The sequence below is a fragment of the Prionailurus bengalensis genome, chromosome A2, assembly GCF_016509475.1.
Source record: "Prionailurus bengalensis isolate Pbe53 chromosome A2, Fcat_Pben_1.1_paternal_pri, whole genome shotgun sequence".
NCBI classification, from domain to species: domain Eukaryota; kingdom Metazoa; phylum Chordata; class Mammalia; order Carnivora; family Felidae; genus Prionailurus; species Prionailurus bengalensis.
Genome location: NC_057348.1, coordinates 80,648,230 through 80,669,983, shown reverse-complemented (window position 1 = coordinate 80,669,983; position 21,754 = coordinate 80,648,230). Strand labels below are relative to the sequence as shown.

The 21,754-nt window shown below is 41.4% G+C and overlaps 1 protein-coding gene across 4 annotated transcripts in view; it reads right to left on the bottom strand.

The window, feature by feature from the left end:
• NAPEPLD (N-acyl phosphatidylethanolamine phospholipase D) overlaps nt 1–21,754 on the bottom strand; it is a 46,343-nt gene that overhangs the window by 4,877 nt on the left and 19,712 nt on the right. For all 4 annotated transcript variants that reach the window (XM_043588667.1, XM_043588668.1, XM_043588669.1 and 1 more), the window contains exons 2-4: nt 19,749–20,055; nt 4,670–5,316; nt 1,776–1,890 (exon numbers count right to left, since the gene is read on the bottom strand). In XM_043588667.1, coding sequence (XP_043444602.1) covers nt 1,776–1,890; nt 4,670–5,316; nt 19,749–20,042 — 1,056 coding nt within the window. In that variant the 5' untranslated portion in view covers nt 20,043–20,055. The remainder of the gene's footprint in view (nt 1–1,775; nt 1,891–4,669; nt 5,317–19,748; nt 20,056–21,754) is intronic.

The window sequence follows — 21,754 nt, the reverse complement described above, 5'->3', positions numbered from 1 at the left end:
TCGGTTGAGCGTCCGATTTCAGCCAGGTCACGATCTCGCGGTCCCGGAGTTCGAGCCCCGCGTCAGGCTCTGGGCTGATGGCTCAGAGCCTGGAGCCTGTTTCCGATTCTGTGTCTCCCTCTCTCTCTGCCCCTCCCCTGTTCATGCTCTGTCTCTCTCTGTCCCCCAAAAAATAAATAAACGTTGAAAAAAATAAAGATGGAGGTTAGATTTATAACAGGAATAATTCTTGAAAGCTGAATAACTAATGAAGTCTGAGGTTTTCTACCTTTTCCTTATCTTCCCCATCTCAGTAAAGAGCATGAGCATCTTCCCCGTTAAGTTAAAAGGGAGTCATCCGTGATTCCTCTTTTTGAATGGGTTTGAAAAAATACTATTACTTCATCTAAGGCTCTGTGTATGTCATATATGGAATACATATCTATGGGTATGGAATGAACATACACAGTTATATACACATAGAATAAGAAATTGCCACCGAATAGTATGGTATGCCACTGGGAAGCAGTATCCAATTTCCTTTTCAAATACACACACATACTCCTGTTCCCCTTCATCCTCCCCTGGCCCTGTGGTCATTCATTTATTTGCTCCATTCCGTCTCCCCCTAGCGTAGCTCAGGGTTGCTGCATCATGGGACGGGAATCCTAACTGGGGGCAGTAGGGGTGGGCAGGCAGTGTAACTACAGAAAAAGATACAACTTAGGGAGACGGCAGGCCAGAAATCAGGCAGAGGGAGTGCCTAGAACAGCCTGAAATCACAGGGTTCCTGCAGAGAGGCCCTGGGATGTGGAAGAGGCCACACAAAGCAAAGTAGGAGAAGCCAAGTTCAACTTTTTTTTTTCTTTTGAGAAAGAGTGTTTGCAAGCGGAGATCGGGGAAGAAAGGCAGGGTGGGGGGAAGATGGGAGAGAGAATCCTAAGCAGCCTCCACACAGCACAGAGCCCAACGTGGGGCTCAATCTCACAACCCTGGGATCATGACCTGAGCCGAAATCAAGAGTTGGATGCTTAATCGACTGAGCTAACCAGGTGCCCCTTGCCCATCCACTTCTAAATTTTTACTTAGGACAGGCCCCAGATCCAAGAAAAGAGAAAACGTTTTTTGCTGAGGAAAAAAATCAGTCTAGGAATAAAGCCACCATTTATCCAGTGCCTGGCACAGAGCAGACACTCACTGTTTACTGGATGAATAACATTCCTGAAAATTCCAGGCTGTCCAGCCTCACTTCCCCCGTTGTCCTCCACATCACATCCATACACTCACTGTTCCCCTCACTTGCTGCCTCTAAGTCTATGCTCTGCCCCTTAGTCCTCTTGAAATTCCTTCTCACAGCCACATTCAGATGTCACCTCTCCCATAAAGCCCTCCCTGATCCCTCCAAATCAAACATGTGACTCTTGAGAGCACTTAATTTCACCATGAAGCAGTCAGTCCTTTCAACACATTTTAGAGTTATGTACACAGCTTACATCTTCTGCTGTAACAAAAGCCCCCTTGAGAGGGAAGACATGATTCATTTTTCTATTTTCCAAGATTATACCTGTTTTAGTTATATAAACCCATGCTTCCAAAAGAACAGCGTGTAATGAGGTTGTTGTTTTTTTTCACTGTATATAAATACGGTTTTACTAATGTGGTTTACCCCTTGATTCATTTGAGGACTGTGCAGGTTCTCATTCTTGTCTGATCTCTGAACACACTGCAAGGTGTGCTGATCCCAGGATCCTCTCAGGTCAAATACATAACGAAAGTTACTTTTATCACAAACTCACCTCATTTGCTAAGGCAAAAGTTCCCCAGTGAATGGCCACAGATTTCTTTGTCTGAACATCGATGTGAATCCTTACAGCTTCTTCTGGGTCTATATGCTGGTATTTCATAAACCACCTGATAAAACAGCAATTTATTAATTCTGGCCTTTGAAATGTGCACTAAGTTATAATTACTGCTTCATCTAATCAACCTTTAAGGTTATGCACAGGAGTAAGACATTAGGCAAAAACATCTGTTTTGAGCCCACTTTCCTGCTGGAAAAAAAGCAAAAATCTTACTTGCACAAACCTAGTGATGCCACAGCTAAGTCTCAAGCAAAACTCCCCTTTGAAACGTAAGATGTTGTTTCATGTGTATTTGATTTTACTGATGATTTATTCTAAAGGTAGGTCTTAATCGTTAAAAAGGTATTTTGCAATCTTGATATGAATCAAAGAAACTGGATAATGGATAAATGACTAGAAACCAAAAGTGCAATTCAAAAGAACCTAAATTGCTGAAACCGTTTTTAATACATGAAGCAAAAAGCAAAAATTAGGGTATAAAATTGAAAAACTGGGAGCAAAAAAAACCCAATTACCATTCAAGGATTTTATTTGAGCATCCTACAGCTGAACAGTGAGGCGTAGGATTGAGCAAGCACAGGGTACACGCTGGGGACTGAACAAAGAGAGTGTGGAAACAGTGTAAGGCTGCCGAATGCCTGTGAAAGAGTGGGGCTCAGGAGGCAGTGGCCTGCACGGGGACCCTTCCCAGCTCGACCAGCTGCTGGGAATGTGGATCTCAGCTCTGCTACTCCCAGCTCTGCTGCAGTTAAGACTCATGGACATGGATTTGACACAGGTGCTTCTGGATTTTAGACAACACAGCATGGAAAAGCTATCCATCTCCAACAGCTAAAGGGCTGTTATTTACTGTTAGGAGCTGCTGGGCCTCCTGGGAGCCTAGGAACAAAGCCACTGTGTTCTCCTCAACAGCAGACTAGAGAAGTACTATTCTGCCCTATTTCCTGACACTCGGAATTCGGGGCAGGATCAAAACAGTTTTTGGTGTTTCTGTTGATTTTTTTTTTTTTTTTTTTTTTTTTTTGTAATTCCTACAACAAATCAAAGGGATTTGCTTTCCACCTTCATGTCTACCTGAAATAAATGTAAGGTTTTTATTTTGGTGTCAAAGTTACAATAAAAACATCCTGGGCACCTGGCTGGCTCAGCATGCAATTCTTCACATCAGGGTCATGAGTTCAAGCCCCACATTGGGTGTAGAGCTTACTTTAAAAACATAAAAAAAAAACGGGGTGGTGGTGTGCCTGGCTGGCTTAGTGAGTTAGGCATCTGACTGTTGAATCAGTTCAGGTTGTGATCTCAGAGTCGTGAATTCAAGCCCTGCATTGGACTCTCCTCTGGGTGTGAAGCCTACTTGAAAGCAAAACGAAACAAAACACACAAAACTTCCTAACCGACCTGGATGGAATACGTAGACCATACTATAATGTAAGTATGAACGTTACAGGTCTACTACTGAAAGCCGTTTTGGCGTAATCATTTCACATTTAGAGAGTACTCTGAAGTTGTTGGTAACCTTATTTCTAAACCTGTCAGTACTGACCAGAGCAATGGATTACACAGTAGAGGCTACCACACTTTAATTCTCTTAGAGCAAATTCTGCCCTCCTGGCTTTCACCCATCTTAAGACAGCTACAGTGCAGCAGGAAGAGGGAATTCTGTGAGTGAATTTGTGTAGTTAATCCGTACACATTCTACCATCCCATATATATGATCTTTATATACTGTGACACAGGAAGAGTTTTCATAATTACAAATGAGATATTCTAATACAGTAGAAACATATACTGAGGAAAGATCAATACTATATGAAATTGGTTTGAAAACAGGATGTTTTGAGAGATTTCATTAGAATTATAGTGGAAAAAATGTAGTTCAAGCACTACTACAGATTCATAATATTTTAAAATAAGGTAAAAGTGTCCAGCCTCTTAAACTAGAAAAAAAAGAGGGAGAAAGAAGCAAGCATTCATAAAGATAGTGAAGAAATGGTTTTTAGTGAACCTTAAAAGTTAAATACATGTAACAAAATCAGATGGAAACTAATCATCGGATTTGCTCAATTCATTTTTGAACTAGTGTTTTACTGCTTGTAGGATTGCTGAAATAAAATGCCATCATACATACAATTCTGTATCTGTGCATGTACTTTAGTGTTTAACTTGTTCCTGTCACCCAGTTAGCTGAAATCTAACTGAAATCTTTGAAGTCGCTTCTCTTTTCCTTAGACAAGATGAAACAACACAGGCAGGGCTGGGTCTCCTCGGTCTCCAGTGCGAGTGTGACCTTTAAACTGCTCTGTGGGCGAGGGGCATGCCATGGGGTCACTGCCACATTAACTTCAGTACAGACTGAAGTAACACCATTGCAAGGGACTGATTGCTAGCTTTCCTCACCTTTTCTCTGCCAAACACAGGAGGGCTACAGGCTGGGGACAGATGCACACCAGATGTGAAGTGAAAGGTAGTTATGTAGCATGTCCTCCATGTGAAGAACGTGAGCTAGGTTTGATTACTGGCTGGTAGGTTCAACTTAAGTCAGAACTGAATGCCAACTTGTAGCTAGGTTACGGCAATTCTTTAAACCTTGGTCCATCTTTCTGGGTGATATAATTTCTGATTCTGAGTAATTACTTAATGGCATGATTGAAACGCTTTCAAAAGAAATTTAATTGAATCTGACCCACCACCCCCCAATAACAGCCACCACCACCAAAAGTCCACCAGCAAAATCAGAAAGGAGATCACAAATGACCACAAACTCAACTACTTCAGAGTTGAAGCCACTTATTACATAGCAGGGCTGCCATCCTGGGAAGTGTACATACCTTGGTTCATACGCTCCAATGGGAATAGCTGCAAGGTCAAAAGGTCCAAACCTTTTTCCTATCTCTTCAAAGGCAGGGCAATAGCCAGTGTCTCCTGCAAAAAAAAATCGGCTCCAAGGCCCCAAGACAGACCAGCTGCCCCACAGAACCTTGTTGTCATCCACGAGAGTCCTTTTGCACCAGTGCTGGGAAGGCGTAAAGACAAAGGTGACCTTATCGTGTCCAGGGACACAATTCTCCTCCCACCAGTCCAGCTCGATCACATTCTCACAGCCGCACTTCTGCATCCAGTCGAGGAGACCCAAAGGCACAAACCATCGCAACTCCTGACCAAATCGTTCATTCAGAGCAATGACAGAATTGTAGTCCAGGTGGTCATAGTGGTTGTGACTGATAAGGACAGCATCTATCGGGGGGAGTTCACCTATGGTGCACGGGGGACGACGGAACCGCTTTGGACCCATGTGCTGCGATGGTGACGCACGGGAGCTAAAGACGGGGTCTGTGAGAAATATGAGCTCGTCCATTTCCACCATGACTGTCGCATGTCCCAGCCATGTGACTCTGAGGCCAGCTTCCCGCACCCCAGCTTCTTCGGGGTCATCGATAAAATACGGCCTCAGCACTGGAAGCTCTTTATCAAGTTCCTATGCACAGAAAGAAAGGGAGAAAAGCAGCTGTTAGTGGGGGGGATAAAAGGTATCACAACATATTTGGACTCTGACTATAGAGAGAAGGGCTATTTGGGGAGAAATGACCTCATTCAATAAATTTGCTATTTTTGCCTTTTGCATGAAAATGCATACCTCTTTCCAAATCTGACTCAGTAATCATGACAGTATCAGGTCGTCTTAGTCCCAGATGCAGTACACAAAGGGAAAATTAAATGTGCAACTTCAAGCATTGCTGAATTTATTTAAAATTTTAGAAGCTCTCTTCTGTAAGTGCTGGAAGCAAAACTGTAGCCTAGCTGCAGTCACTCTGCCCCTTTACTTGGCTGGTGCATTTGCTGCTAAAAATGGTGTCAGAAACAGGTGGGTGGGCTCCTGGACAGAGTAAAGAAAACTTACAGCCATTTATTGGTAGACCCTGTATCTCAGATATGAATCTGAGCACACAGAACTCGAAGCAGAGCACTGAGCAAACCCCAGTCACGGACGGCTCTCCTCATTCCTCACCCGTAAGGTTTTCTCCTTCGGACCAAACCAAAGCAGAACATGGTCCCTGCCTATGAGAAGGTGACTGCTTTTGGGGGTAAATAGATGTAAAACAGTAACCAGAACAAAACAGAAGCATTACTTCTTTGGTTATTCTCCATTTTATCCTTACAGAAGCTCTGTTGTAGGGTCACAGTCCTGGCTTTTATAAAACTGTTTTCTAAGTTGTGCTTTAGTATTATGCTCTACTGCTGTATCAAGGTCATTTACAGGAAGACGCCTCACGAACCTGGCCATGTACTGGAGAGAGGTCTAAACTTAAGACTCAGTATATCTCCATCCTCCTTCCCCACCTTCTCACTCACCCCAGAAACATTTCTTTCAATCCTCAATATTAGGAAAAGCTCTTCACCAGAGCAACTGGCCTTATTCATCTGGCCACTGGGAAAACTCATAACAGTTCATGCTTCCCTCTTTGCACCAGGAAGTTGGGAAAAAGCTACTTCCAACATTGTGCAAGGGATGACAGCACATGTTTCTATACTAACTTTATACTTGGCTTTATTTCTCTACCCTAAGAGTCCTTTTGCTCTTCTCTGTTCATCTGTTTTTTACCGCTACGTGGATTTTTGTAAGTTGCAGCAAATCAGTTTTAACAAGTCTGGTATTGGATAATTATGTAAAATACAAGACACACTACAGCCCAATAAAAAGGAATAGAGTCCAGTCGCCTAAGGCGACACAGTAATCTGTGTGAGTTTCCTGACCAACTGACAAGTTCATGATGCAGAGAAAAGGAAGGAGGTCATTTTAGGTGGAGAAAATGCCCAAGCAAAGGCAAAGAGCCAAACAGGAACAAAAGTGGCATTTGGGGACAGGCGACAATCTATGAAGGATGAGAACACAATAAAAGCCTTGAATGCCAGAGACAGGAAGCATCTTAAAAAAAAAAAAAAAAAAAAAAAAAGATTTGTCCCAATTTATGTTTAGAGAAAACATTCTGGAATGCAAATGACGACGTGGAGCGTGGTCACAACAGCTGCCATGACAGATAAAGACTGAACAAAGGGGACCGCAGGGAGGTGGAGGCAAGAGAGGGAATGGGGGGAGATGCCAGGGAAGGAAAGCTGAGGTCACAGAGACGGTCTGAATGGGAAAAGGGTCCCGACAGGGGAAGAGAAGGAGCAGCAGAGGTGGAGGGCAATGCAAACACCCTCTAAGCCACCCTAACCCTTAGTTTCCCCATCTGAAAAAGGAGTATAATTGTACCTACACTTCATTGTGGTGGGGACCAACCACATCAGGAGCAGCTGGCACACCGTAAACACTCTGCAAGTATTCCGGAAGGGGAAAGAAACCACAACCTGGACAAACAATCAGGCACCAACTCTGTATTTTTACCCGTTTCCTTGATCACTAAACTGTCTTACTGTCAAACTCAATCCATACACCAGAGCCACCTCAAAAATAGTCTACTTACCATACAACTGTCTCCCTTTCTGGAACATCTTTACAGGCTCTCTACTGACTGACAAAACACGACTCCCCTCCTCGGCCCAGGAGGAAGCCTGCGGTGGACTCCCCCAGTCTTCCTCTCCAGCTGTGTCTCACCCAACTCCTGCAGGGCTGTGTCCCACCGACACTGGGACTGATTCCTGCTCCCAGATAGAGCTCGGGAGCCCTGCACAATACTGAACCCATTTCTCAGGTTAAAATGCCTTCCCTCTGATCCCTTTGAGACCTTTAACTACATACCCTTCACGGGGCCAACACCAAGTCTCCACAGACCGGGACGATCACTCCAGCCACTCAACTTCCACCCCACTCTGTTCATGCACCATCCATGGATATTCTGCCCAAACCCTGGATGGGTGTATACAGGATGTATCGCACGTCTTACTCAACCTGGAACCATCCACGGGGCACAATGCACAGTGCAGGGACAAACACATCATGTGCTCGACAAAATCTGTTGGATGAATGAGTGGAAATTTTTCAGATCTGTTCTCAAAGTTGGTAGGAGTTAGGGCTACTGAACAATAACAAATGTCATGTGGTATACTTATCAACAATGAGGGGAAAGGGAGAGAATTAATATAAACTGAGTATCTACCGTGTATTAGGCGTCACACTAGGCACATAGTAGTGATGGTGATGAATCATCCAATATGTCAAGTACTTTAGTATAACACAAAATAACACTAACAAGAGCTACCATTTATGGAGTGTTAGTCACCATACTAACTACTTCATTAAAAATGTTTAATTTAGGACCAACCATAATACTGCAGGCAGCTCCTGTTAACTAATGCTACTTTACAGAGGAGAAAACAAATAGTGATGACAGTCACACAAGGTCAGCCCGCTGGCCTCCACACATACTATCTCCCACCACGGACTCCTAAGTCAGTCCTAATTTTCTATTTAATACATATTAAAAAAAAAAAAAGCCACAAGTACCAGCCCAGGGATAAGAGATGGATTACTAGGGATACAAGGCAACTATTGGAGATGACAGGATGTACATCATCCTGTGATCTTTTCATGAATATATAAACAAGTCAAAACTCATTCAATTGCATTTTTTCAATGTGGAACTTGAATTGTTATTAAAACCATTTAAAAAATCTTAAGCAGCATTATGTTTAAATAGTGCATCAAAATATCTGTAATAAAATTCCCTGAGAACAGCTGCACCTCTTTTTTGCTCTAAATTTTTTTTATTAATTAAAAAAAAAATTATTTATGCTTATTTTTGAAGAGAGAGCGAGCGTGCGTGCAAGCAGGGGAGGGGCAGAGAGAGAGGGAGACATACAATCCAGAGCAGGCTCCAGGCTCTGAGCTGTCAGCACAGAGCCCAATATGTGGGCTCAAACTCCCGAACCACAAGATCATGACCTGAGCCGAAGTGGAATGCCTAACCAACTGAGCCACTCAGGCGCCCCTTTGCTCTAACTTTTAAAAGCCACGGTATCTTCTGACTAAACCTTTAGCAGAGCACCTCTGGCCGCCTCACCTTGCTCTCTAAACAGAAGATTAACAGGTAAAGTGCTGAAAGAAGCCAGTCACCAAAGACCACAGACTGTATGATCCTATTTATATGAAATGTCCACAAGAGGCAAGTCCGTAGAGACAGAAGATAGATGCGTGATTTCCAGGGGATGCAGGAGGGTAAGAGAAGTAGGAGCTGCTGAGTAAGGACATGAGGTTTCTTTTTGGGGTAATGAAAATGTATTAAATGTGGGAATGGTTGCACAACTCGGAGTGTACTGAAAACCACTGAACTGTACATTTAAAACAGGTCAGCTGTACAGTATGTGAATTATAGCTCACCTAAGCTGTTTTTTTCTTTTAAAAAGCAAAGTACTGACAAGACATCTGAATTAAGCAATCACACCATGTTTCTGCACGCCATATGGTTTCTCAGCCCATCACAAAAGAGCACCTTAAAGAATCTGATCTCTAACACTATGTCCCATAATAATCAGTCAACAACTGAGATTCAAAAAAAAGAAAAAATAACTTTTATGTCCTAATGAGAGTTGGTGTTTTTACAATTTTTTTAAAGCAGGCTCCATGTCCAACATGGGGCTTGAACTCATGACCCTGAGATCAAGAATCACATGTTCTACCGCCTGGCATGAGCCAGCCAGGCACCCCCTGATAATCAGAGTTTGAAAAAGCAGTTAGAGGGGCACTTGGTTGGCTCAGTTGGTAGGGCATGTGAATACTGATTTCAGGGTTTTAAGTTTGAGCCCCATGTTGGGTACAGAGATTATTATTATTTAAGATTTTATTAAAGTTAAAAAAAAAAAAAAAAGCACGGAGATGGGGGTAGGGAAATTCTTATTTGAAGAAACCAAGCACTCGCTTGGCATTTTCTTTACTAGGTTAGGACTTTCTTGGCTGGCCTTGCTTTTTAAAGCTGCAACTGGGAAAATCCCTAGGCCCATAATTAACCAGGATACTAGTTAATATTTACTTTTCTTTGGGAAAGGGAAAAATCCTAACATTCATTCAACCACTATTCTTTGCCAGATGCCATAGGTGGGTTCTGTCACCTAACTCTAATGAAGGAGATGTCACTGCCATTTTACAGATACCCAGACGGAGGGGGAGGGGTCACTAAGAAGGTGGCCCAGGGCACACAGCAAGCGCATGCACGCTCACTCAGGAGTGGAACTGAGGTCTTCCTGGCTCTAAAGACCCTACCTTTTCATTAAACCATAGCTTTCTCCATGGCATAACTTTTTCTCTTTAACTTTAAAACAATGAAACCCATATTCTTAATAATATAATTATTTTAAGAATATGTGTGCGCATGAGAGATCTGATGCAAATCTGCTAAAATGTTTTTAAAAATAATTACGTTTAAAGAATTTAGTTAAGCCTTTTCTTCCGACTGAAAGTATCTTTTTACTGAGGAAATTCACAGTTTTGCTTTGCAACTCTGATTTAAATAAAAACTATTTTTCTTTTTCACATTTATTTTGCCGATATTATGTTAACACAGAACAGAGATGGATGTTACCAAAATACCTCAATTATCAATGGTAATGTTTTATATTTTTGCCATGCTATGTGTAGCAGGCGTACTAGATCCATCAGAATGGCTTAATATTTTTAAACTTCTCCTTGATTTTAAAAGAAAATACCTTTCATAAAATATTTGGAAAATCCAGTAAAATATAAAGAAGAGTAGCCATCCATACATCCATTTGCAGAGATTATAACCACTGTTAACATTATGCTATCTTTAGACACAGTCCTATTTCTATGCATAGTTAAGATCATAAGGTATTTGTATTTTCTTTTTTTTTTTAAAGAATCTCAAATTTTGACATTGTCACTACCTCTTAAAACTCTGAAACACATACTAAAGTATTTAAAAATGAATTTATTGTCAGGAAATCTGCGAGAATGCAAAAAAAAAATGATGAAATACAGGAAAAAGAAAAAGAAAACTACAGAGGACTGATCTGGGTGATCCACAACCTAATTAGTAGTTGTTTCATAAATTAAAAGGATGAGGAAAGGAAATTTTCAAAGAATACTCAACTTTTCCTAGAACTGAAAGAAACACACTTTCCCATCTGAAAGTTCACATCACGAGGCATCGAGCATGCTCAATAAGTAAAACACAACTTGGGAGAAGTTTCAAAAAAAGAGATGATCCTCAAAGTTTCTACAGGGGAAATACAGGGCATACAAAGGTTCAAGACTGGCACTGAACTTCTCTACAGCAATACTACGAAGAATGTCATGGAGGTAATACTTTGAAATTCTGAGAGAAAACGGTTTCCAAACAAAAATTCTACACCCATACTACCAATAAGAATGAGAACAGAAACACATTTCTGGTCCAAGAATGGTTACCTCCTCCAGGGCCATCCCAAATCTACACCTATTTTTAGAGCAATTCCTCCCAAAGAACTGAGGGCCAACCCAACAGCTTATGCACAATGAAAGAGGGACCACACAGAAACAGAAAGAGAGAGGGAGACACAGTCATGAAGGGAACTCCCACCCTGCTCACTGTGGACTGCAGTGGGAGGGAGGGATGGTACTGAGGGAGGGGAGCATGGGGCACAGAAACAGGGTGAAAAGGACAACTAGAATTTAAAGGAGCCAGTCCCTAACTACTCTGGCCAAACAGTGGGTAAATACCGGAATGTTCTGGGTCTGAGAGGCAAGTGAGCCCCCCAGTTAACATTTGCCCTCCACCTTGACAGCACATATGGGAACAGCTTTCAAGATAAACTACAAAGCTGCAGCACTCACAACGGTATAGCACTGGCACTAAACAGACACACAAAACAAGAGAACAGAATAGCAGAGCCAAGAAATAAACCCACACTTATATGGTCAATTAATGTATGACCAAGGAGACAAAAATATACAATGCAGAAAAGAAAGTCTCTTCAACAAATGGTGTTGGAAAAACTGGACAGCTACATGGAAAAGAAAGAAACTGGACCACTTTCTTCCACCAGACACAAAAGTAAATTCAAAATGGATTAAAGACCTAAATGTGAGACCTGAAATCATAAAACTCCTAGAAGAAAATATAGGCAGTAATCTCTTGGACATCTGCCTTAGCAACATTTTTCTAAATATGTCTCCTCAGGCAAGGGTAAGAAGAGTAAAAATACACTACTGGGACTAAACCAAAATAACAAAGCTTTTCCACAGTGAAGAAAACCATCAACAAAATGAAAAGGCAACCTATTGAATGGGAAGAGATATTTGCAAATGATATATCTGACAAAGGGTTAATATCCAAAATATGTAAGAATACAGCTCAACACCAAGAAAATAATCCAATTTAAAAATGGGCTGAGAATCTGAATAGACATTTTTCCAAAGACATACAGATACCAGCAGACACATGAAAAGATGCTCAACATCACTAATTGTCACGGAAATACAAATCAAATCACAATGAGATATCACCTCACATCTATGAGAACGTTTAAAGTGAAAAAGACAAGAAATAACAAGAGGCGCCTGATTGGCTCAGTCAGGGGAGCATGTGACCTTTGATCTCCGGGTTGTAGGTTTGAGCCCCATACTGTAGAGGTTACTTAAAAAATAAAAATAAAAAGAAAGAAAGAAAAAATAAAAAACACTGGCAAGGATTTGGAAAAAAGAGAATGCTCATACACTGTTGGTGGCAATGTAAATTGATGCACTGTGGAAAACAGTGTGGAGGTTGTTTAAAAAATTAAAAATAGAAATATCATACAACCCAGTAACACCACTACTGGGTATATACCCAAAGAAAATGAAAACATGAATTTGTAAAGATATATGCACCCCTATGTTTACTGCAGTATTTACAATAGCCAAGAAATGGAAGCAACCTAAGTGTTGATAAACAGACAACGAAAATGTAGAATACATATTATATTTATATATATGCATGTACATATATGTAATACATATATATATATTAAGTATATATATATAATGGATTATTAATCAACCTTAGAAAAGAAAGAGATCTTGCCATTTACAACACGGATGAACCCAGAGGGTATTATGCTAAGTAAGTCAGAGAAAGCCACCTATCACATGATTTCTTTATATGTAGAATCTAAAAAACAAATGAATAAACAAACAAAAAGCAGTAACAGACCCATAAATACAGAGAACAAACTGATGGTTTCCAGAGGGGAGAGGGTTGGGAGGATGGGCAAAATGGGTAAAGGAGAAAGGGAGATTCAGGCTTCCAGTTATGGAATAAATCACAGGAACAAAAGGTATAATGTAAGGTATTACAGTCAGTGATATGGGAGCACAGCATAACATATAGAGTTGTCAAATCACTGTATTGTACACCTGGAACTAATAAACATTGTGTGTCAACTACAACTTAAAAATGGCAAAAAAAAAAAAAAATTATAATAAAGATACTTCAGACAATCACGTTCTCAAAAACCTGACTTTCCATGCACCCTTTTCTCAGGAAACTGATTAAGAATGTGCTCCACCAGGGTGCCTGGGCAGCTCAGTTTGTTAAGTGTCCAACTTCAGCTCAGGTTGCGATCTCACAGTTCGTCAGTTGGAGGCCAGCACTGGGCCTTCTGTGTCAGCGTGGAGCCTGCTTCGGACCCTCTGCCTCCCTCCCTCTCTGCCCCTTCCCCGCCCATGAGCTCTCTGTCCCCAGAATAAACAAACATTAAAAAAAAAAAAAAAAAAAAGAAGGTGCTCCACCAAAATGAGAACCTGTTCAAGAAAGAGGAACAAGTGGGGTGCAGGAGACAGAGCCAGCACTAAAGAGGCAGTGGGGTCCAGGATGGTGGTGAAGGGAGACTCCAGAATGGAAGCTTGCAGAGAAGCGGGAGGGCTGTCAGCCCAGAAAGAACCCAGTGCTAAGAAACCAGCTTACAGTCTCTCCTCAGGAAAGCTGTTGAGAAGGAATGAGAAGGAGGGAAATAATCAGTCATAAATACATACAAAGTTAAGCAGGTGAAAAATGAGGCATTGCTAACCTCGGGGGGAAAGAGCGTATTAAGAAAGGAGACATGGCTACGGTCCATGACTGGGTTCATCACAGTGATACAGTCACCATAGCGTATAAAGAGGTCAAGCAGGCCTGTGGGAGAGAGACGGGGAGGCGTACAGAGGGAGTTAGATTTGACACTAAACATGAAGGAACACAGAAACACTGCTTGGTTCCACATGTTAATATCTAAGTAGTTAAATTCACAGAATCAAAAAGTGGAATGATGGTTACCAGAGGCTGGGACGAGAGGGAAATGTGCAGTTTCTATTGCCAGGCCTAAAGTTTCAGTTGAGCACGATGAATAAGCCCTAGAGACTTGCTTGTTACAACACTGTGCCTACAGTCACCAATAATGTTTTGCACACTTAAAAATTCAAGAGGGTAGGGCGTCTGGGGGGGCTCAGTTGAGAGTCTGCTCTTGATTTTGGCTCAAGTCACGATCTCACGGTTCGTAGTATTGAGCCCCACATTGGCCCCTATGCTGACAGTGCAGAGCCTGCTTGAAATTCTCTGCCCCTCCCCCGCTCTCTCTCAAAAATAACTATTTTCAAAAAAAAGTTAAGAGGGTAGATCTCGTGTTAAGTGTTCTTACTACAATAAAGTTAAAATAAATAAAAGATGAAGGTAAGCTCCCAAGGAAACAACTTAAAGGTCTGTAAGCTGTTGCCTCCAGAGAGGGGGGACAGGTTACAGGGGCTGGTTTGAGGAACGGTATTTGTCTAATAAGCCTTTCAGCACCATGACTTCTTAGAAATTCTGTATACATGTAATTTTTATAAAGATAAAAAAGCAACATGTTAGCATACTACAGCAGAAATAGAATTGATGTTTTTCATTTTTTTCAAAGGGCACCACTCTATTCTTCCATATTTTACATCTAAAGAGTGTATTATATTTTCAAAGTACTTTCATGTGTCATGTGAACCTCAAAATCCTAGGGACTAAACTGTCTTATCCTAACTTTATGGACAAAAAAACAAAACAAAACAAGCCCCTCCCCCCCCCCACCCCGCAAAAAAAAAGTGCCTTGAGGATCTGTGATAGAAATAAAGTCAAGTACTCAGTGAGGTATCCTAAACCTGAGCCTGGTTTCTGGACTCCGGGTATCCCACTTTTCCTACCAGTCCAGGATGCATTTTCTCAGTTCCATGTCTGTCTCATACTCCAATGTGACCGTCCCTTAGTCACTTCTATAGTAGTGACTGGTAAGGACAGCCTCCCCCAACCAGTGAACCTCAGGACGTTCTGCCTCCCTCCTTCTTTGAAATTCTCCAACTGTCTCTTCCCCCTCCCCGCCCTGGACTCTGGTAACTATAATCAACAATAACCAGACAAAGTCACTGAGCTTTCCAACAACCCAAAGCAATGACAGCGTCTCAACGGCGTGAAGCCTGTGAACTGGCATGCTGCCCAGAAAAGGCAAGTATCAGAAATGGTCCAAGTTAAAGAAATGATTTTCTGACTAGCCAACTAAATGGTTTAGCTTTGCTTTGTTAATGACCAATTTTCATTTTACTTAGACCTGTAAATTACAGGTTATATCATTATAACATATTAACATATGTTATAATGATATATGTTACAATGATATAAACTGCCTAATATATAGTAATTATAACCCTATGTGTATATTATCCTGTCTCCTTCCAAAACAGTAATTTGAAGTTTTATTTCACTAAACTTTAGCCCCTCAATGTCTAACAAAAACAATTTCCAGAATCTGATTACATTCTGAATGGACCCAATCATCGGAAGCAGGTATTCTTCATGTTTGGGGGGTGGTTTTCTGGAAAAGGTGGAAGACTATCATATTTAAAAGTTGGTAAAAGTTAGTAATTTTGCCAATGTAAAGGGATTAGACATGGAGCTTTAGTTACATATGAAAATAAGAAAAGTCAACATGCATCTGATCTAGTTCTTAGCTGTATGTGGAAACGAGGGGGAACCTAGATGTGTTTCTCTCGCAATGACGACTGTTACTGGCACTGTGCTTTTCTTCCTCACTGGATTGATGTATGAAGCAAACTAGGCATCAGCTTTCAGACCAGAAACATTTTCGAGAAAAAATGCCCAGGATCCTTCTGAGGCTTTAGAAAAAGAGGAAGCAGCAGCCATCACCTGACTGTGATACCATCTCAAACCTGGAAATTCTTCTGGCTTTGGGTATTTTAAAGACTCTTAGTTTTAAGTAAGAATAAACCCTGGCTTAAAAAAATGGATGAATGGTTAAAGAAGATGTGTTATATATACACCATGGAATATCGCTCCTCCATAAAAAAGAATGATAACGTAAAAAGAATAACTTGAGGGCACGATGTTATGTGAAATAAGTTAGACAGAGAAAGACAAACACCGTATGATTTTACCTTATGTGGAATCTAAAAAAAGGTAACAAACAAGTAAATTTAAAAAAGAAAGACTCCTACACACAGAGAACAAACTGGCAGTTGTCGGAAGGGGTGTGTGTAGGGTACTGGGTGAAATGGGTGAAGGGGATTGAGAGGTACAAACTTCCAGTTATAAAATAAACTAAGTCACAGAAATGAAAAGTACAACATAGGGAATACTGTCAATAATATCATAATAATTTTAAGTTTTTTAATGTTTATTTTAGAGAGAGAGAGAGCATGAGCAGAGGAGGGGCAGAGAGAGAGGGAGACACAGAATCTGAAGAAGGCTCCAGGCTCTCCGAGCTGTCCACACAGAGCATGACGTGGGGCTCGAACTCAGGCACCGTGAGATCATGAGCTGAGCTGAAGTCAGACGCTTAACCAACTGAGCCACCAGGCGCCCTCTGTAATAATTTTGTACTGTAACAGAGGGTAACTACACTTATCATGGTGAGCGCTAAGTAATGTATATAACTGTCAGATCACTGTGTCACACATTTCAAACTAATATTATATGTCAACCATACTTCAATTAAAGAATTCTGCCTTTAAAAAAAAAAAGTTTACACTTCATTAAAGAATGTAGTTCCCACCTCCACCCTAATTCCTTTCTCTTTGTTATTCTTCAAAGCACTAGTCATATTTTAATACATATTTTACCCATTTGTTTACTATTTCTCTTTTCCACTGAACCCAAGGTCCAAGAATGCCACAGTGTCTTTCTGCTTTGTTCAAGGATCTCCCTCTACTGCTTAGAACTGTGTGCTCACACAGCAGGTGCTCAATAAATAGTAACTAAATGAGGGGTGCCTAGGTGGCCCAGTCAGTTAAGCATCCAACTTCGGCTCAGGTCATGATCTCACAGTCCCTGGGTTTGAGCCCTGTGTCAGGCTCTGTGCTGACAGCTTCAGATTCTGTATCTCCCTCTCTCTCTCTGCCCCTCCCCCACTTATGCTCAGTCTCTCATTCTCTCTCAAAAATAAACATTAAAAAAAGTTAAAAAAATAAGTAGTAACTAAATGAATGGATGAGTGAATGAATGAGGAAGGGCTTGAGAGAACCCATGAACTCACTGAAATTACAGTAAAAGGCAATGTGTTTATGTCCACATAAGGTCTACAGCTTTCATCAGACATTCAAAAGGGGCCAGGGTTGAAAAGAGCTTCAGAACCACTAGCCTGGCAAGTTCTCATTCAACCCAGTTTCTAGAATATCTCCAAATCCTTAGAACACACAGATGTATTTCTGCCTTCGTGTGATCGCTCACTTCCCATATGAAATGAAAGAAATCTAAAATTACCACTGCTTGCCTCTGCAGTTTTAGAAGCTACGGCTCAAAACCAGTAGGAAATTTACCCCAAACAGGTAGCCCCCTGCCCTACCCCTCCTCTTCACAACACCCTTCCATGTTGCTCTTCATATGGCTTCTTCAGAAGGAAAAAACAAGGGGGCGGGGGGGCTTCTTGTTCCTCCCGGCCTCAAAGCTGAAACACGTAATACGGTTTTATCTATTAATGCCCTGCCTGCCTCATTCTAACAAGGTGTCAGAAAAGCATTAATCATATTAATCAACTCTGTTAACTAGGATTAATACTGTGAACATTCCTTAGCATCAAAGTGTTAATACCGTTTTTAAATCCCATGTCCTTAAAAAGAAAAAGACACGCTTACCCAAGGATCTACCACCACCACCACAAGCAGCCACTCCCCCTGTTGTCTTTCCCACTGCAGATCAAGCCTTCAACGATGCCCCCCACTCTTTTCATCTTGTCCCTCACTCCCAACATCAAGTTCTCTCTCTCTCTCTCTCTCCACTTCCTCCAAAGCCTTGTAGGACAGAGGTTGGTAGAAAAGAGAAGCCAAAGGAGACAGGTGGTAGAGAGAAGCAAGAAAAGAAGAAAAAAGAGGGGGCAAGAAACAGCTCCTGCAATTGGGAGCCACCCACTCCCTGCCAAATGTAATCACACTGATCTAATAAACTGTATGCCAAATGTTAATTAGTTTCATCCTAAAGGGGCACCTGGGTGGCTCAGTCGGTTAAGCCTCCCACTCTTGATCTCAGCTCAGGTCATGATCTCACAGTTTGTGAGTTCAAGCCCCGCATCAGGCTCTGTGCTGACAGCACCGAGTCTACTTGGGATTCTCTTTCTCCCCCCTCTCTCTCTGCCCCTCCCCTGCACATGAATGCTCTGTCTCTCTCAAAATAAGAAACTAAACTTAAAAAAAAACAAAGTTTCACCCTAGGTAAATATCATTTATTTAAAGGTCCGTGACCTACTGCCAATTGTTTAAGGTCTGGAAAGGTTATCCGAAGATTCCTTTCACAGTTTTAGCAGCCGTGTCCAAGGACGAAAAGCCAAGCACTCTGGGCAAACACACATCAGGTTACTACTTGATGGGACATGCCATGCACATTCTCACCTCCATGACCTTGTTCATGCCATCATCCACCTGAAAACCACTGCCAAAATACTTTTTCTTTTTAGGCCCAGCTCAAATATCAAATTGCCTCCTCTGAGAAGCCATCTCCAGCCCTACCAGCTCAGATCCACCGCTTCCTTTCCTGTCCTTTTTTTTTAATTGTCAAGTTGGCTAACATACAGAGTATACAGTGTGCTCTTGGCTTTGGGAGTAGATTCTCTTGACTTATCGCTTACGTACAACACCCAGTGCTCATCCCAACAAGTGCCCTCCTCAATGCCCATTCCCCCCTTCCCTCCCCCATCAACCCTCAGTTTGTTCTTTGTATTTAAGAATCTCTTGGGGCGCCTGGGTGGCGCAGTCGGTTAAGCGTCCGACTTCAGCCAGGTCACGATCTCGCGGTCCGTGAGTTCGAGCCCCGCGTCGGGCTCTGGGCTGATGGCTCAGAGCCTGGAGCCTGTTTCCGATTCTGTGTCTCCCTCTCTCTCTGCCCCTCCCCCGTTCATGCTCGGTCTCTCTCTGTCCCAAAAATAAATAAAAACGTTGAAAAAAAAAAATTAAAAAAAAAAAAAAAAAGAATCTCTTATGGTTTGCCTCCCTCTCAGTTTGTAACTATTTTTTTTCTTCCCTTCTCCCATGGTCTTCTGTTAAGTTTCTCAAATTCCACATGAGTGAGCACATATGATACCTGTCTTTCGCTGACTGACTTATTTCACTTCGCATAATACCCTCCAGTTCCATCCACGTTGTTGCAAATGGCAAGATTTCATTCTTTTCCACTGCTGAGTAGTATTCCACTGACTGTATGTGTTATGTATGTATATCACATCTTATTTATCCATTCATCCTGTACTTCTAAAGCACTCTATTCCTACCCCAATTTCCACCAGATCAGAGTGGTTATTCATATACATACTTTGTTGATAAGTTATGAACTTGAGGACACCTTATTCACTTTTTCTTCTCAGAACTTAGCCCTATGCCTTATCATATAAAAGGAGCTCAATTAACTAACTTGAGTGTCATGATACAATTCACAGCAAAATTAAGTGATAATAAGAGCCCCCCAAAATATGCAGCCCCCCAGAAAAACCAAATGCTACCTCTTTGGAACACGGAACACTGCTGTGATCTTTCTCCATTATCAGCCATCTAAGAACATTTGGAACAGAGAGATTTTTCCAAGTTGGCCAAGGGTTGACAAATCTGCCATCCTTTCCTTTCTTTGATTTAGTTACATCTTCTTCTAGTCTGTAATCCAATTTGAAACTTTTCCTGGAAAACCTAGAAGAATCACTTCCTACAGAGCTCCGTGCTGAATTTTGGCGTTTTCTTACTGCTTCTTTAGGATACTGGCTGCTTGTCATCAGAGATTGGTTGCTTTCATTTTCATCCATGTCCTTTTCAGAGCTAAAAAACAAAAAAGCGGGGGGGGGGGGGGGGGGGGGCGGAGGGAATACTGACTTTAACATAAAGGCATTAAGACTCATTACACAGCATCCACAGTATTTCTTAGCTAATAAAAATTTTCTCAAATTTACAAGAACATTCTGTCTCTGTCAACGCAAATTTTCATCCTGCAAAATACCACTTCTGAATCCAGAATTACTGCTTGCTAAATAGGAAAAAATGTTTGCTTTATCTTTTCTTGCCAAACCATTTAGATATTCCATATCTGCTGTAACTGAAAGCAGTACTCCACCAGCCAGCATTTAAACACACGAATTTTTCCGTTTCAATATCTTACAGAATTAAAGCACCTTCCTGAATGTGTAACATTTTCATACCTGAATTTTAAAAATACTATTGTTAATAACACATAGTGAGAAGGACTGCCTTAGTTCCTTGAGTATAACTCAGTAATTCCAGTGATTTATATAGAACTCCGCTAGGCCTGGTCATTTTTACTTTGAAAATAATCTTTAAAAAATCTTTAAAAAAATAATTTTACTTTGAAAATAATTACCAGTGCCCCTAAAAAAGCACACTGAGTTCAAGCCCCAGGAAAGGAAACAATAACAGTAATGGAGAAACATTTCAGTCATGTATTTAAGTGGTTAACGATACAAATTTGAATTAACTCAGATTGAGAACTGCCAAGACAGTGTAGTAAGTATCCTAGCTGTGTGACCTTAGGTAAGTTTCCTACCCTCTCTGTGCTTCGATTTCCTCATTTATAAAATGGAGATAATACCACCATCTCTGAGGTTTATGGAGAGGTTTTAAAAAGCTAATACAAGCGAAGCCCTTAGAAACATGCATGTAACATGTATATAACAAATGTAACACATATACATACATGGTAACAGCTCTACAAATGCTAGCTGTTGCAGCTGACCTTATTCCCACTACCACCACCACTGCCCCCAGACTCAAGGAAGCGAAATCCTTGATTTTGATCTATATAGGACTCCAGATACATAGAAGTGATAATATATTAAGAATATGCATTTAGGGGCGCCTGAGTGGCTCAGTCGGTTAAGCATCCGGCTCTTGATTTCGGCTGAGCTCATGACCTCACATGAGTTTGAGCCCCGCGTGAGGCTGGGCATTGACGTGCGGAGCCTGCTTGTGATCCTCCCTCTCTCCATCTCTCTCTGCCCCTCCCTCTGCTCACTTGTTCTCTCTCTCAAAATAAACATAAAAAATTTTTTTTTAAAGAATAAGCATTTATTGGGGCACCTGGGTGGCTCAGGCAGTTAAGCTTCCAACTCTTGATTTTGGCTCAGGTTATGATCTCACAGTTAATGAGTTCGAGCCCCATGTTGGGCTCTGCACTGACAGTGTGGAGCCTGTTTGGGATTCCCTCTCCCTCTCTCTCTCTCTCTCTCTCTCTCTCTCCCTCCCTCTCTGCTCCTCCCCCACTCACACACTCTTTCTCTCAAAATAAATAAACTTAAAAAAAAAAAGAATATGCACATATATGCCATGAATTTCATTTCTTTCCTATTCCACTAAATAAACATTTGCTTTCTGTCTAGTTTAAATGCACTGCATACACATAATACACTTCATAACCCCTGAGAAAATAAGCACAACAGAAAGCCAAATATTTTTATGGCCACAATGATGTTTACACAGAAATACCATCCAGCAGAGAAAGGGAAAG